The 18,051-nt window shown below is 46.1% G+C and overlaps 1 protein-coding gene and 1 long non-coding RNA gene across 2 annotated transcripts in view; both read left to right on the plus strand.

Moving 5' to 3' along the window:
* Positions 1-9,617, plus strand: part of LOC126394684 (uncharacterized) — a 12,655-nt gene extending 3,038 nt beyond the window's left edge. The window contains exons 2-3 of the long non-coding RNA XR_007570386.1: positions 9,315-9,384; positions 9,480-9,617. This is a non-coding gene — a long non-coding RNA (uncharacterized LOC126394684). The remainder of the gene's footprint in view (positions 1-9,314; positions 9,385-9,479) is intronic.
* pisd (phosphatidylserine decarboxylase) overlaps positions 1-18,051 on the plus strand; it is a 46,141-nt gene that overhangs the window by 12,906 nt on the left and 15,184 nt on the right. The window contains exons 4-5 of the mRNA XM_050052073.1: positions 13,799-13,969; positions 15,610-15,715. Of these exons, the coding sequence (XP_049908030.1) occupies positions 13,799-13,969; positions 15,610-15,715 (277 nt within the window). The remainder of the gene's footprint in view (positions 1-13,798; positions 13,970-15,609; positions 15,716-18,051) is intronic.

An 18,051-nucleotide genomic window follows, 5' to 3' on the forward strand; every position in this document is an offset into this window, starting at 1 on the left:
ACCGTTTTTTCCCCGTTAAAGGGTTTTTTTGGGGAGTTTTTCCTGATCAGCTGTGAGGGTCATAAGGACAGAGGGATGTCGTATGCTGTAAAGCCCTGTGAGGCAAATTGTGATTTGTGATATTGGGCTTTATAAATAAAACTGATTGATTGATGGTGTGACATCTGATGGTGTGACAGGTGATGGTGTGACATGTGACAGGTGATGGTGTGACGTGATGTGTGACGTGATGATGTGATGTGATGGTGTGACATGTGATGTGTGACGTGATGGTGTGACGTGATGATGTGACGTGATGATGTGACAGGTGATGATGTGACGTGATGATGTGACGTGATGGTGTGACAAGTGACAGGTGTGACGTGATGATGTGACGTGATGGTGTGACAAGTGACAGGTGATGGTGTGACAAGTGATGTGTGACATGTGATGGTGTGACGTGACGTGATGGTGTGACATGTGATGATGTGACGTGATGATGTGACGTGATGGTGTGACAAGTGACAGGTGATGGTGTGACAAGTGATGTGTGACGTGATGGTGTGACATGTGATGATGTGACGTGATGATGTGACGTGATGATGTGACGTGATGGTGTGACAGGTGATGATGTGACGTGATGGTGTGACATGTGATGATGTGACGTGATGGTGTGACAGGTGATGATGTGACGGTGTGACATATGATGGTGTGACATGTGATGGTGTGACGTGATGATGTGACGTGATGGTGTGACATGTGATAATGTGACATGTGATGGTGTGACATGTGATGATGTGACATGTGATGGTGTGCCAGATACAGATACAATAGGCCCGTTTCCACCGCAGGAACTTCGGGGTAATTTTACGGGGCCGGGGCCATTGGTGCGTGTCTCCACCGCAGGAACCACCCCCGAAGGACAGAGTTCCGGAACTTTTATGGGGGCTAAACAAGTCCCTGCCTCGGGGTAGGTACTCAGAACGGCCCCGAAGACTCCTGGCTGGGGCTTGGGGATTACTTGGTGCTGATTGGATATACTCAAGGCGGGACGTGACGTCAACAGAAAGTGACAAAATAGCCGGCATTTTTAAAACTCAGCAGACGAGAGTTAGCTCGTGCCGGCATTTTTAAAACTCAGCAGACGAGAGTTAGCTCGTTCATATAGCTTCCGCCGCCATGTAAACGCCGAGACATGCCAGAAACCCAGCAACCACCTCAGCTCCTTCCTTGTTGATTATCGTCTTTCTTAATGTCTGCTTTCTTCTTCTTACCTCTGCTTCATACTTCTGCTTCTTCTTCTTACCTCTGCTTCGTACTTCTGCTTCTTCTTCTTACCTCTGCTTCGTACTTCTGCTTCTTCTTCTTTGTTGTTGTTGTTCTTCTTCTTTGTTTGTTTCTGGGGGGTGGCAGTAGCTCAGTCCATAGGGACTTGGGTTGGGAACCGGAGGGTCGCCTGTTCGAGTCCCCATCCGGACTAAAATATGGAGCGTGGACTGGTGGCTGGAGAGGTGCCAGTTCACCTCCTGGGCACTACCAAGGTGCCCTTGAGCAAGGCACCGAACCCCCCAACCGCTCGGGGTGCCTCACCAAGGGCAGCCCCCTCACTCTGACATCTCTCCACTTTGTGCATGTATAGGTCCTGTTTGTGCATGTGTGTGTCTTTCGGACCTGTGTGTAATTGACAAGCAAGAGTGAAAACATTGAATTTCCCCTCAGGGGGATTAATAAAGTAAATAAACTTAAATTAACTTAAACGTCTTTGCTGCGTCGCCTTGGTCAAAATGGGCGTGCAACGATTACATCACATCCAGAGCCCGGTAACTTTACAGGAACCTTCCTCCTACTCCGCCGCACAGTGGAGACACGGTGGTTGAGAGGGCCGAGCGAGAGGACGCTCCTGTAAAGTTCCTGCCCCCCAAATATTACCAGGAACTTCTTCAGTGGAAACGGGCCTATATAATCAGATACAGTCAGAAAGTGTCGAGATAAAAAAAACCCTCAGTGTCTGTTTTTTGTCACGTCTTTATTTGTTTCATTTTTCAGTCAAACGTTTCCTGTCAGTAAACTTGGATAACCTCCGCCCACTCGGTCTGAGGCCACACCCCATTTTCCTGTACGTTGCTAGGCGACGACTTCCAGTCCCAGCTCCTCACCGGGACGCTCCATGTGGCGCCGTAGTTCGCCGTCACATAGTCCAGCGTTTCACAAGGAACGCGAACTTTCAGCTCTAGAAGCTCTGCCCAGCAGAGCGTGAAGCGAGGGAAGAAGTACCTGAAGAAAAAAAAAACTTTATTTAAAACATTTTTAACTGCAAACAGTCAAACACACCAACGTCACTGTGATGATGTCACTGACTCATGTTTCCCAACAGGTGGTCGCAGGTCTGCTCTGATTGGATGGCAGGTAAAAAACAATCTTTATTTTGAAGTCCAGTGAATTAATAACAGAGCTTTTATTTTGAAGAGCTTTTTCCTGCTGCAGAGTGACAGACGGACAGGTGTGAACCTCCACAGGAAGCCAAAAGTACCAGGATGTTCCTCTGCAGCAGGTCACAGTTTACTGTCTGCTCTGACCCACAATCCTCTGCAGCTGACGACACATCACATCGACTGAGCCGCAGACAGGTGACAGATGATTGACAGGCGACAGATGATTGACAGGCGACAAATGATTGACAGGCGACAGATGACCAGTCGAACATTAATAACATGAATATTAATTAATTAATGAAATAAACAAAATATTAAAGCTGCAAGCAGCGATGAACGGGCCCTCGCACCTTAACACAACTGGGGGGTGCTGGCAGGACGCAGGCTAACGCATCAGTTCACTTCTGTCAAAGTCAGACGGTACGTAAAGGAGTGAGATGGCATATTCTTCATTCAGTTCTAAGATGACTATTTCACATTTTGTACCACTTCCTCTTCCCACTAGAGGGAGTCAGAGAAGGAACTAATGATATATGATGTTCCTATACATAAAATATAGACCCCAGCATGTAAATGTCAGATAAATCAAAAAATAAGTGTTCGAAAAGACATACTTCCTGTTGTAGCTAGGTGGCGCTGTACTCATTACTGAATATTGACACATAGATCTGTCCAGGGTGGGACTGTCATCAATCCTGTGAAATTTGGGTAAGATTGGACCATGTATGCTGGAGTTATAAACTACTTCCTGTTGCATAGCAACACATGCAAGTTCAACGCCTTGCCACGGTCACATGGTTTGACGAAAACTCAAGCTTGTTAGCTATAACTTTTCTTCTTCAAGGTCTTTCAGTGGGACAGACCAACATTTGAAGTCAATTGAATAAAATCTGTAGGACAACTTCTTTAATTTACAAGCCCTGGAAATGGCCAAAAATGCACAAAAGTGGTAGTAAGTAAATTCAAAATGGCGGACTTCCTGTTGGGTTTGGAGCATGGCTCCAAGAGTCTTAAAGTGTTACAGGTGCCTACCAAGTTTCATACATGCAGGTCAAATCAGCTTCGGGGGCTGCTTAATTGAAATATTCTAGGGGGCGCTGTTGAGCCATCTTGGTGCATCAAAGCACAAAAATCACATCAGACAACAGGACTTGTGACCTGTGATGCGTATGCCACGTTTGGTGAGTTTTCAAGCATCCCTTGTCCCTTCAAAACAACATCGTGTTTAATGGCGAACAAGGCGGCACCATGGTGACAGCGTTTGATGAAAACTCAAAAGCTTCATTTTTAAGCATCATCAAGGTCTAAGGACATAGACCAGCAAGTTTGAGGTGGGTCTGATTAACCTGCTAGAAGCGGGACATCAAAGAATGTATAAAGTAACTTTCTGTTGCCAGTAGGTGGCGCTATGGCGGTGGTTCAAAATTCCTCTGTAGATGTGTTCAGGGCTGGACTGTCATCATATGTGTGAAGTTTTGGCAAGATATGCCCATGTGGAGTCAAGTTACAGCACCGTTTATCATCATGGCGAAATATCAAAATTCGCTGCCACACCATGGCCACGCCCTTTGACCCCTGGAAATGGCCAAAAATGCACCAAAAATGAGATCCTTAAAATATTAAACTTTTCACCAGTTCTGATACATCTGCAAAGTTTCATGAGTTTCGGGGTATGTTAAGCCTTCCATAAGGGCAATTCATTTGGAGGAAGAAAAAGAAGAATTCCTTCAATTTCAATAGGGTCCTCACACTGCATGCTCGGGCCCTTAAAAACAACAAACAGTGACAGAGCTACAGGTGTAGAATAGAATAGAATGGAACCAACTTTATAGATCCCGCGAGGGGCAATTCGTTTGTAGCTTCCCCATCCCACAATATACAAACAACAACACACTAATCCATGCCAAGCACAGTCCAGGTCATGGCCACGCCCTTTGACGAAAACTCAGTTTCCACAATAAAGCATGATCAAGGTCTTACGGCTTTTTTGACCAAGTTTGAGTATGATGTGTTCAACTTTGTAGGAGATATTCATCAAAGTCTAAAACATGACATTTCCTGTTGCCAGTAGGGGGCGCTATGTTTATCTCTAATTATTGACATGTAGATGTGTTCAGGGCGGGACTGGCATCAATCCTGTGAAGTTTGGGTAAGATTGGACCATGTAAGCCAGAGTTATAAACTACTTCCTGTTTAGTGGCGAGACCCCTAACTTTGACGCCATCCCACGGTCACACATATTGACGAAAACTCAAGCTTTTGATAACTTTTCATCTTCAAGGTCTTGGGGTGGGACAGACCAAGGTTTGAAGTCGATCGGATGAAATCTCTAGGACTAGTTCGTTCATTTAGGACCCCTGGAAATGGCCAAAAATGCATCAAAATTGCACAGTAAATTCAAAATGGCCGACTTCCTGTTGGGTTTAGAGCATGCCTCCCAGAGGCTTTTTATGTCTCGGAGTGTTACATATGCCTACCAAGTTTCATACTCCTGGGTTAAACCAGCTTCGGGGGCTGTTTTGTTGAAATTTTGTAGGGGGCGCTACTGAGCCATTTTTTGGAACTGAAGGGTGAGACCCTTAAAATATGAAATTTTTCACCGGTTCTGAAATATCTGCAGTTTCATGAAATTTATTTGTAAGAAGAAGAAGAAGAATTCCTTGCATTTCAATAGGGTCCACCCTAAATATAAATATAAGAAAGAAAGACCTTCTATTCTGTCAGGACATTATTTGCTAAACTAACTACCATCTAAGTTTAGTACCCGAATAGCTGAAGGGATAAAAGATTTAGAGTAGCCATTAGTCTTGCTCAGAGGTACAAGGTATCGACGACCAGAAGGCAACAGTGAAAACTCTTGAGACAGGACATGGAGACGTTGATTAATACTGCTCTTCCCCTTCTCAACCATCTGATTCTCCCAGAGGGACAGACAGACAGACAGACAGACAGGAGGACAGACAGACAGACAGAAGGACAGACAGACAGACAGAAGGACAGAGGGACAGGAGGACAGAGTGACAGGAGGACAGAGGGACAGGAGAACAGAGGGACAGAGGCAATGCAGGTATTTTGGAACAAGCCTTAACTCTGCTCTGAAGGCTGTTCTTATCCTTAACAGAGAGAATATTAAAGCATCAGATAAAAGAAAAAGTTCAAAGAGTTTCAATGAAAGAACAATAAAAAGAGCTCAAGATTTTTCCATTGACATTAAAGGAATTCAACTTCCTCAGCAGGTAAATCCTCTGCTGACCTTTCTTGACAATGGACTCTGTGTTCATATTGAACTTCAGTTTACAGTCAGACACAGCACCCAGGTGTTTGTAAGACACCACAGTCTGAACATTTCCACCGTGAATGACACTGACCTGATGATCACTGTGAAACCTAAAGTCAATTATCATGTCCTTGGTTTTAGAAACATTTAAATCGAGCTAACTGCCATCTCACCATTTCACAAAATCGTGTAATACAGGACCATGATCAGTGTCAGAGCGCTGCAGTAAAGATAAGAGGACAGTGTCATCAGAAAGCTTCACCAGATGCCTGTTGACTTGAGAAGATCTGCAGCTGTCAGTATACAGAATAAATAATAAATAAGAGAGGTGACAACACACAACCTTGAGGAGAGCCAGTGGTAAAAATGGACATGTTACACATTTGTCCATTGACAAAGACCTGCTGGACCCTCTCAGTGAGAAAATTTAAAATCAGAATGAGAAGCTGGTGTGGGAGATTAAAGTAAGAGTCAAGTCTCTCAATTAAAATGTGAGGCTGCATTTTATTGAAAGCAGAAGAAAAATCTGCAAATACAAGTCTTGCATGAACTCCAGGTGTTTCCAAGTGTGCAGAGTGTTCAAAATAAAAAGCTTAGCGTCCTCCACACTTTTACCTGACTGGTAAGTGAGTTGCAGAGGATCCAGTTTTCCTGCTACAGAACGCACAACAAAGTTCTTTATAATTTTCTCAAAATTTTTCATTACCAGTGAAGTAAGCGCCACTGGTCTGAAGTCTTTCAGTTCTTTTGAATCCTTTGACTTGGGGACAGGTATGACGGTTGACGTCTTCCAGATTGTGGGAATCTGACCCAGATCAGCACACATCTGGAAGAGTCTAGAGAACACCCCACTGAGCTGATCAGCACAGTGAATGAGATGTATGATGAGACCGTGTCACAGACATCATTCATGTCATCACTACATGCATCAAAGAAACATTCCCAGTTTGTACACTTGGAGCAGGCCTGAAGAGAGGAGATATTGTCAGCAGACCAGCATTTCACTGATTTCTCCACACGCGGGAGCTGCCTGAAGGCAGATGTGTACAGAGGCATCACATACACACTGTTGTGGTAGGAAGATCCCAAAGACGGCAGCGATCTGTAAGCACGCTCACAGAGCCATAACACAGGTCTAAGGTAGAGTTCCTCTGTGTGGTGGCACAGGTCACATACTGTTCATAAGTCCTCAGAATAGTGTTCAAACGGCAGTAATTAAAATCACAGAGGACGAATTTCGGAGCATCTGGGCATATGGCGTCAAGACGGCTTGTTACGTCAGCAATCAGCTGAGCAGCAGCTGATGTGTTAGCACGAGGGTGGATGTAAACAATGGTGAAGAACAGTTACTGAAACTCCTGAGGCAAGTAAAAAGGCCGGAGTGAGATGGTCAAAAGTTCAATGTCAGGGGTACAAATCTTCTCCCGAATCACGACAGTGTGACATAGCAGCACACACCACCTCCCCGTCGCGTGTTGGTGATCTCCGGTGACCGGTCCAGAATGCCGAACCCACTAAGTGACAGATCCTTGTCCCAATCTGAATCACTTAGCCAGGTCTTGGTGAAGGCCGGTAAGCAGGTACCCCTCACTTTAAATTTGGCCCAGGCCTCCAGCTCATGCAACTTGTTGCAGAAAGACTGTGCATTACAGAGCAGAATCGAAGGAAGAGCAGGTAGCTTGCGGCGGTCATGAAGGCTCATATTCTTGAGTCTCCAACGAATTCCACCTCTTTTCCCTCTTTTCTGACGAGTGGGTTTGGCTCTAGCATCGGTTCTGCTGAGCTCCGATGGAATATTCACCGGCACAACACTGTTACTTGTCTGAAGTTACAAGAGAAACTCCCGAGAGCATGTAATCCTGCCGTCATTTTTACTCATTACCTTCATGGCTGTTTTCACTAATTTCTCCAATTTTGATTTGAACTGTTCAGTGAGAGAACCAAACCAGGCAGCCATCCCATATCTGATCAGACTTTCCAGCACAGCATTATAAAAAAACACTCAAGCAGAGATACAGTCCATGTTGACAAGCCAACGAGGTTAAGACAACATGACATGCAATCGATGGACCGCAGTAAACATTTCATTTCATTTCATTTATTTATTCATTCCAATCTAAATGACTGGAAAGGAGCAGGATGAAGTAACCTTAAAATACCTGCCCCTTTCTTAAGGCATATAACTGCTTACATCAGATAAGTTGCCATTAAAGAAACAAACAAATTCACAAAGTTTACAGCAGCGTCGGCACTCGCGCCCGGGTCGCCAGCAGAGCAGCGCCACCGGAAACACAAGATGTGTGATACACGTATACACACCACATACACACATACACATATACAGTATACATGTCTGTACAAACAGTATGTTTGTCTATATATACACACACATCTATATACATATATATATATATATATATATATATATATATATACATACGTGTGTGTGTGTGTGTGTGTGTGAGAGAGAATGTGTGTGTGTGTGTGTGTGTGTGTGTGTGTATACACATATACAGATATCAATATATACCAATTTGTGATGTACATACAAACATAGATATGTGTTTATTTTGTGTGGATGTCAGATGACGTCAAGGTGATGATGTCACAGTCACTAATGATGTCACAGTCACTGATGATGTCACAGTCACACTGAACGATATCATCATGTTTTTCATGTCCGATATAAAAGTCATTGTTGTAACAACGCAAACGTACTTTGTATGTTAGCGCGTTAGCATTACTGTTAGCATTCCTACTAGCTCTACTGCAGCTTAGCGTCTGTGTGCTCATCTTAAATTCGTCTTTTTTACTCATGTGAGGTGTCAGATCAGACTGTCATTGGTGACATGACCTCAGACTGGAGTCATCAGTCACATGACCTCAGACTGGAGTCGTCGGTCACATGACCTCAGACTGGAGTCGTCGGTCGCCTGACCTCAGACTGGAGTCGTCGGTGACATGACCTCAGACTGGAGTCATCAGTCACATGACCTCAGACTGGAGTCATCGGTGACATGACCTCAGACTGGAGTCATCGGTGACATGACCTCAGACTGGAGTCGTCTGTCACATGACCTCAGACTGGAGTCGTCGGTCGCCTGACCTCAGACTGGAGTCGTCTGTCACATAACCTCAGACTGGAGTCATCAGTGACATGACCTCAGACTGGAGTCATCGGTCGCCTGACCTCACATGACCTCCTCCTCCTCCTCCTCCTCCTCTCCTTCTGAGCTGTTGATCTGGAATTTCTCTTCCACACATGTTGAACACATCATGAGGTTGTCTCTGAGTCAGAGGCGTTGTCTGATTGATTGAGGTGATGGTGGTGTCTGGGCGGAGCCTGTAGGAGGCGGGATTTGACACCGATGACACAGTGGTCATGTTGCCCTCTGTGATTGGCTCATAAACAACAGAGTTTCTGGACGTTGCTTCGGCCTGACTGACAGACGCTCCTGAATCTCCAGTTTGTTGGCTTTTTTGTGTTAATGTCTCTTCGTCTCCATCCTGGGATGGTTGTTTCCCTTTGGGTCTGTGCGAGTCACATGATGTAAATGTCATTATCACGCTGACTGGCTGGCTGTGAGACAAAGAGCTGCTTTATTCCCTGCTGTCTCACATTTCAGGGACTGGGAAAAAGTCCGTCCAGTGTCCACTCTGACTCAGACATGTGCGGTGTCACGACGGCTCCTCCAGGTGATGTTGACATCATCTCAGGTTTACAGAGCATGTGTGAAAGACCCCCCCCCCCCCCCCCCCCCCCTCTCATCACGTCTTATTATCATAATCAGGCTCCAGGTGCCTCGTTTGGCTCTTCGACACCGTCTGAGCGTGCTCAGTGGCTGTGTGTCTCGACCTGCCCCTTGGCGTCATCGGCCAATCACCTTCCTCTGCTACGTCCTGTCAGTGAGTGCTCTGCGGCCGTTGGCCAAACGGGTAAGAGCATCTACCTGCTGGCATCTGATTTGACAGAGAGAAACAGGAAGTGACAGGAACAGCTGTCTTCTTTTCTCCTTTCCTCATGTCCCAACTCCTCCCTCCTCCTCTTTCTGACCTCTTTTAAGTCTTTATGGTCACCTCTTCAAAACACCTGTAAATAATATCTGTATGAATATAACACTGTCCTCTACCTGCTCAGGTACTCTGTACACTATCTGCTCAGGTACACTTTATTCTACCTGCTCAGGTACTCTGTACACTACCTGCTCAGGTACACTGTCCTCTACCTGCTCAGGTACACTTTATTCTACCTGCTCAGGTACTCTGTACTCTACCTGCTCAGATACTCTGTCCTCTACCTGCTCAGGTACGCTGTCCTCTATCTGCTCAGGTACACTTTATTCTACCTGCTCAGGTACTCTGTACTCTACCTGCTCAGGTACTCTGTCCTCTACCTGCTCAGGTACACTGAATAGAATAGAATAGAATAATACTTTATTAATCCTTGCGGAAATTAATTTGTCACTGCAGTAGTGTATCCCACAGGCAACACACAAGACAATAATGAACACACACAAGACAATAATGATAAAAAGTAATATAGCATAATAGACAAGTAAAAAGGAGCAGGAGCGGGTTAATAGGTACTGTGCATTGGTTACTGAGCATTAAAAAGTCTGATGGCCCCAGGCAGGAAGGACCTCCTGCTACGCTCAGTCCTACACTGCGGTGGTATCAGCCTGTGGCTGAAAGTGCTCTGGCTAAACACCTCCAGGTTGTGCAATGGATGAGAGGCATTTTTTAATATACACTTCAGTTTTCTGAGCATCCTTGCCTCAGCCACCTGCTGAATTGAGTCCAGCTCAGCTCCAATGGTAGAGCTTGCCTTCTTTATAAATTTATTGAGCTTGTTCCTGTCTCTGGCACTGGTTCCTTCTCCCCAGCACACCACACCAAAGAAAAGTGCACTGGCCACCACAGTCTGATAAAATGTGTTCAGAAGAGGTCTGCAGATATTAAAAGACCTCAGCCTTCTCAAAAAATACAGGTAGCTCTGACTTTTCTTGTACCCTGCCTCCAAGTGTCCAAGTGGCAAAACCAGTCCAGCTTATCATACAGCTGCACTCCCAAATACCGGTAGCTGGAGACAACCTCAACATCTGTACCTTTAATGGTGACTGGGGCTGGAGCAGGCCTCCTCCGGCGATAATCAGTGACCATTTCCTTGGTCTTGGAAATGTTCAGCTGAAGGTGGTTGATGTCGACAAAGTTGCTAATTGTGCCCCTGTACTCCTCCTCACATCCTCCCTTTACACATCCGACCACCGTTGAGTCATCAGAAAATTTCTGAAGGAAGCAGGCTCCTGTGTTGTATTGGAAGTCAGATGTGTAGATTGGGAACAAGGAGGGAGACAGGACTGTTCCTTGTGGGGCACCAGTGCTGCTCAGGACTTTGCTGGAGACACAGTTCTTCATCCGGACGTATTGTGGTCTACAGGTGAGGTAGTCCACGGTCCAGTCAACCAGCGCTGATTCCACATTCATTTTCCTCATCTTCGCACCAAGCAGCAGTGGCTGGATCGTATTGAAGGCACTTGAGAAATCAAAGTACATGATCTTCACAGTCGCATCGAGGGTGTCCAGGTGGCTGTAGGTCCTCTGCATCATATAGATGAGGGCATCATCCACTCCGATGTTGGGCCGGTATGCGAACTGTAGGGGGTCCATGAACGTCCTCACTCTGGGTCTTAAATAGGAGAGGACAAGCCTCTCTTTAATTATATGTGAAATGAGGGCTACTGGCCTGTAATCACTGGAGTCAACAGGGAGTCTCTTCTTAGGGACAGGAACTATGCATGATGTTTTCCATAGAGAGGGGATCTTTCGTTGTTTCGGACTCAGGTTGAAGAGGTGTGACAGGATATTACATAATTGATCGGAGCAGATCCTAAGGAGTCTAGGGCCAATTCCGTCGGGACCAGCTGCTTTTCCTATCTTAAGTCTATCTAAGTGAATTCCCTCTTCACCTGTGATGGCTGGAGCGTTATGGATGAGTCACTGATGTGGAGAGACTGATCCGATGAACAGGTATGAACTGAAGGGGACAGGCTACGAGTACAGATGATGGTCTGTGGATACAGTTTGGGGGAGGTGATTGTCCCAGTAGAGGGGGGGAGCAGGCATCACAGGCAGCTGACAGTTTGAGGAGGCAGTGTCAGATCGGTTAAAGAAGATATAGGCCCTCCCTGAAGGCCTTTTTCTTTTGTTTTATCAAGCCTTTCAGGCTGCTAGTGATCCATGGCTTGTTGTTTGGGAAACATTTAATCACTCTACTCGGTACACAAATATCGCCACAGAACATGATGTAATCTGTGATGCTGTCAGTTAGTCCCTCAATGTCATCCCTGTGTGCCTCACAGAAGACATCCCAGTCTGTGAGATCTAAACAAGCCTGTAGAGATCCCTTTGCTTCCTGGGACCAGCATTTAACTGTCCTGGTGGTAATAGGTATCCTTTTAACAACAGGGATGTATGTGGGAGAGAGGTGGACAAGATTGTGGTCAGAACCACCAAGAGGGGGCAGTGCAGTTGATTTATAAGCATCTTTAACATTAGCATAAAAAAGATCAAGTGTCTTATTTCCTCTCATAGGACAGTCCACAAACTGTTTGAAGGTGGGAACTATGCAGGAGAGGGATGCATGTTTAAAATCCCTGGAGAGGAAAATAAATGAGTCTGGATATCTTGCTTGTATTCTCGCGATAGTCGCGTGAACTACGTCACAAGCCGTATCAGCGTGGGCAGAGGGCGGACTGTAAATGCAATGGCGACGACTACTGTGAACTCCTGTGGCAGGTAATAAGGTCTTAAACTAACTGCTAAGAGTTCCGTGTTCTTGTTACAAACCTGCTGCTTGAGTGTAGTGTGCCCTGGTTTACACCACCCGTTGTTGATAAGCAGAGCAAGCCCCCCGTCTTTCCTCTTGCCACTTTGATATCCCTGTCCGCTCACAGCGTTAGGAAGTCGCTGGTGTTGGTTTTAGTCTCCGGGATACAGTCCTTCAGCAACGTCTCAGTCAGGCACATCAGACTGCAGTCCCGGTAGATTTTTGGCTTCTGACGAGGGTTTCAAGCTCCTCCATCTTGTTATTCATGAACCAAACATTTCCCATGATAACGGATGGAAGGGCCAGTTTGTAAGACTCCTTCCATATTCTCTCCCTCTGTCTCCTATTCCGTTTCGTCCCAGCATGTGCCCTCCTGCGTCTCCTCCATAATAGCTCTGTCGGAATGTTGTGACTTGTCCCGATATGTTTGGTGAAAGGAGCCACGTCTAGGAGCTCCTGTCGCGAGTAAACAATTGCTGGCTGACTCCGCTGCTCCGCTTGGAGAATTCCCCCGAATATCAGGCACACTAAAAGTGTTCTGATCAACTCCATTTCCCCTTAACTAGGCCCCTGTGCTCATCGGAAACTGTGTGTTTTAACATGAACACTTAAAAACTAAGAACATAAAACACATCTACAGCATAAAACACACCAAACTCAAGCATACACTGGAGCTGCTGTGAGCTGCTCAGGTACTGTGCCGATAAGCCACCTTCATATCAGCATTTGAATGTAAAATAATCAGGACCAAGCGTAGAACCCTGCAGAACCCCATGAGTGTTTCTCAGGTGTGTGAGTGGGAGGAGCTTGTTGCTCTGTGTCTGCTGGATGTCACAAAGTTTTAAAGATGAAAACATGTTTCAGCTGAAAAAGGCACTGAAGGTTTCAGACACCAGAACCAGAAACAGTTTGGATGTTATATGTTTAGTACAGTAGAGTCTGACAGTAGATGTTAACAACAGAGTTACAATTGTCTGGTTGAATCTTCGTCTGTGAAGAGGTAATAACTGAGACGTTCACCAGTAAACGCTGAGCAGGAAATAGATCAGATTTAATCCTTTACTTCTGTTTCTTCTCTTTCTCTGTTTTCCTGTTTTTTGTCTCCTTCTGACTTCTCTCATCATTTTGCTTATTTTACCACCATTTTACACTCCTCCTTCCCCCTTCACCTCCTCCTTCACTTCCTGCTGCTTGATTTTCTTGGAACAGATGAAATAATACAGTGACATTCTTCTTCTGAAACCAGATCATATTTAACACGTAGTTTCCTGTTTGGTGCTGCAGGTGGCGTTGTACCACTCCTTCCCAACTCGCTTGCTGTCTCGGGCCTGGGGTCGTCTGAATGGGGTCGACCTCCCCACCTGGCTGCGAAAGCCTGTCTACTCCCTCTACATCTGGACCTTTGGGGTCAACATGCAGGTCAGAACAGCCATGGGTGTGGCTAATGATTGGGATGTCTGATGGTTGGAGTGTCTGATGGTTGAAGTGTCTCATTGTCAGTGTGTCTGATGGTTGGAGTGTCTGATGGTCAGTGTGTCTGATGGTTGGAGTGTCTGATGGTTGAAGTGTCTGATGGTCAGTGTGTCTGATGGTTGGAGTATCTGATGGTCAGTGTGTCTGATGGTTGGAGTGTCTGATGGTTGAAGTGTCTGATGGTCAGTGTCTCTGATGGTTGGAGTGTCTGATGGTTGAAGTGTCTGATGCTCAGTGTGTCTGATGGTTGGAGTGTCTGATGGTTGGAGTGTCTGATGGTCAGTGTGTCTGATAGTTGGAGTGTCTGATGGTTGAAGTGTCTGATGGTCAGTGTGTCTGATGGTTGAAGTGTCTGATGGTTGGAGTGTCTGATGGTTGAAGTGTCTGATGGTTGAAGTGTCTGATGGTCAGTGTGTCTGATGGTCGGAGTGTCTGATGGTTGGAGTGTCTAATGGTCCGGGTGTCTGATGGTTGGAGTGTCTGATGGTTGGAGTGTCTGATGGTCCGGGTGTCTGATGGTTGGAGTGTCTGATGGTTGGAGTGTCTGATGGTCAGTGTGTCTGATGGTTGGAGTGTCTGATGGTTGAAGTGTCTGATGGTTGAAGTGTCTGATGGTTGGAGTGTCTGATTGTCAGTGTGTCAGATGGTCAGTGTGTCTGATGGTTGGAGTGTCTAATGGTCTGGGTGTCTGATGGTTGGACTGTCGGATGGTTGGAGTGTCTGATGGTTGAAGTGTCTGATGGTCAGTGTGTCTGATGGTCAGTGTGTCTGATGGTTGAAGTGTCTGATGGTTGGGGTGTCTGATGGTTCGAGTGTCTGATGGTTGGAGTGTCTGATGGTTGGAGTGTCTGATGGTCAGTGTGTCTGATGGTTGGAGTGTCTGATGGTTGAAGTGTCTGATGGTTGAAGTGTCTGATGGTTGGAGTGTCTGATTGTCAGTGTGTCAGATGGTCCGGGTGTCTGATGGTTGAGTGTCTGTTGGTCAGTGTGTCTGATGGTTGGAGTGTCTGATGGTCAGTGTGTCTGATGGTTGGAGTGTCTAATGGTCTGGGTGTCTGATGGTTGGACTGTCGGATGGTTGGAGTGTCTGATGGTTGAAGTGTCTGATGGTCAGTGTGTCTGATGGTCAGTGTGTCTGATGGTTGAAGTGTCTGATGGTTGGAGTGTCTGATGGTTGAAGTGTCTGATGGTTGGAATGTCTGATGGTCAGTGTGTCTGATGGTTGGAGTGTCTGATGGTTGGAGTGTCTGATGGTCAGTGTGTCTGGTGGTTGTAGTGTCTAATGGTTGTAGTGTCTGATGGTTGTAGTGTCTGATGGTTGGAGTGTCTGATGGTTGAAGTGTCTGATGGTTGAAGTGTCTGATGGTTGGAGTGTCTGATTGTCAGTGTGTCAGATGGTCCGGGTGTCTGATGGTTGGAGTGTCTGATGGTTGGAGTGTCTAATGGTCAGGGTGTCTGATGGATGGAGTGTCTGGTGGTCAGTGTGTCTGATGGTTGGAGTGTCAGATGGTTAAAGTGTCTGATAGTTGAAGTGTCTGATGGTTGGAGTGTCTGATGGTTGAAGTGTCTGATGGTTCGTGTGTCTGATAGTTCATGTGTCTTGTGGTTGGAGTGTCTCATAGGTCATGTGTCTGATGGTCGGGGTGCCTGATGGTTGGAGTATCAGCATGTGTCTGATGGTCGGGGTGCCTGATGGTTGGAGTATCAGGGTGGTTGGGGTGTCTGATGGTTGGAGTGTCTGATGGTTGAAGTGTCTGATTGTCAGTGTGTCAGATGGTTGGAGTGTCTGATGGTTGTAGTGTCTCATGGTTGAAGTGTCTGATGGTTCGTGTGTCTGATAGTTCATGTGTCTGATGGTTGAAGTGTCTGATGGTTGGAGTGTCTGATGGTTGAAGTGTCTGATGGTTGAAGTGTCTGATGGTTCGTGTGTCTGATAGTTCATGTGTCAGATGGTTGGATTGTCTGATGGTTGACGTGTCTGATGGTTGGAGTGTCTGATGGTTGGAGTGTCTGATGGTTGAAGTGTCTGATGGTTCGTGTGTCTGATAGTTCATGTGTCTTGTGGTTGGAGTGTCTGATGGTTGAAGTGTCTGATGGTTGGAGTGTCTGATGGTTGAAGTGTCTGATGGTCAGTGTGTCTGGTGGTTGGAGTGTCTAATGGTTGTAGTGTCTGATGGTTGAAGTGTCTGATGGTTGGAGTGTCTGATGGTCCGGATGTCTGATGGTTGGAGTGTCTGATGGTTGAAGTGTCTGATGGTTGAAGTGTCTAATGGTCAGGGTGTCTGATGGATGGAGTGTCTGATGGTCAGTGTGTCTGATGGTTGGAGTGTCAGATGGTTGGAGTGTCTGATGGTTGGAGTGTCTGATGGTTGAAGTGTCTGATAGTTCATGTGTCTTGTGGTTGGAGTGTCTGATAGTTCATGTGTCTTGTGGTTGGAGTGTCTGATAGTTCATGTGTCTGATGGTCGGGGTGCCTGATGGTTGGAGTATCAGGGTGGTTGGGGTGTCTGATGGTTGGAGTGTCTGATGGTTGAAGTGTCTGATTGTCAGTGTGTCAGATGGTTGGAGTGACTGATGGTTGTAGTGTCTCATTGTTGAAGTGTCTGATGGTTCGTGTGTCTGATAGTTCATGTGTCTGATGGTTGGAGTGTCTGATGGTTGAAGTGTCTGATGGTTGAAGTGTCTGATGGTTGGAGTGTCTCATGGTTGAAGTGTCTGATGGTTCGTGTGTCTGATAGTTCATGTGTCAGATGGTTGGAGTGTCTGATGGTTGAAGTGTCTGATGGTTGGAGTGTCTGATGGTTGAAGTGTCTGATTGTCAGTGTGTCAGATGGTTGAAGTGTCTGATGGTTGTAGTGTCTCATGGTTGAAGTGTCTGATGGTTCGTGTGTCTGATAGTTCATGTGTCTGATGGTCGGGGTGCCTGATGGTTGGAGTATCGGGGTGGTTGGGGTGTCTGATAGATGGAGTGTCTGATGGTCGGGGTGTCTGATGGTTGGAGTATCGGGGTGGTTGGGGTGTCTGATGGATGGAGTGTGATGGCTGGGATGTCTGATGGTTGGAGTATCGGGGTGGTTGATAGGGATGTCCCTATCCAGCTTTTTCACTTCCGATCCGATACCGATATTACATCCTTGAGTTTTGGCCGATACCGATACCAATCCGATCCAAGCGCGTATTATACATATTCACTTATTTTGTTGTCAGTCATGTTAGAAAAGGTTTGATCAAGCAATATTACTCTAACAAGAACAACTACTTAATCACAAGGCAATTGAATCAAACGCAACTGGACTTGGTTTTGTCTTAGAAGACGTTTCACCTCTTATCCAAGAGGCTTCATCAGTTCATGCTTGTCTGACTAGGCTGAAACTAGTCTAACAAACTGGTGTGGAAGCACCCAGGTATTTAACCTCTGGGGAGGTCTTCACAAGGCCAATGATGTCACTGGTTCGTTAGTGCTCCAATGGTGTGTCAACGACAGTCGTTGAAACTCCTGCTGCAACGGTTGTCACTGAAGTCGTTAGAGTCACATGAGGCCATTTGTGAACGACCGTTGTTTTTAGAGGTTAAGTTGTTAAGCCTCCTGGGCAAGGATGAAAGGACAGCATTATAGGGGGGGATAGGTGGTGTCGCAGACCTCCTCCTCTATTGAGAGATGGCTTTTCCAATTTCACATAGATGGCTTCTTTTACACCTCTTTCAAACCATCGGTCTTCCCTGTCCAAAATGTGCACATTACTGTCTTCGAAGGAGTGTACTTTCTCCTTGAGGTGTAGATAGACAGCTGAGTCTTGCCCTGACGAGTTAGCCCTTCTATGTTGGGCCATGCGTTTGTTTAGTGGTTGTTTTGTTTCACCAATGTACAAGTCTGGGCATTCCTCAATGCATTGGACAGCGTACACTAGGTTGCTCTTCTGAGTGTGTGGTGTACGGTCTTTTGGGTGTACCAGTCTTTGTCTGAGTGTGTTACTGGGTTTGAAATACACAGGGATGTGGTGTTTGCTGAATATCCTCCTGAGTTTTTCAGATACCCCAGACACATAGGGGATGACAATGTTATT

Source organism: Epinephelus moara, chromosome 8 (assembly GCF_006386435.1).
Source record: "Epinephelus moara isolate mb chromosome 8, YSFRI_EMoa_1.0, whole genome shotgun sequence".
Classification (NCBI taxonomy): Eukaryota; Metazoa; Chordata; class Actinopteri; order Perciformes; family Serranidae; genus Epinephelus; species Epinephelus moara.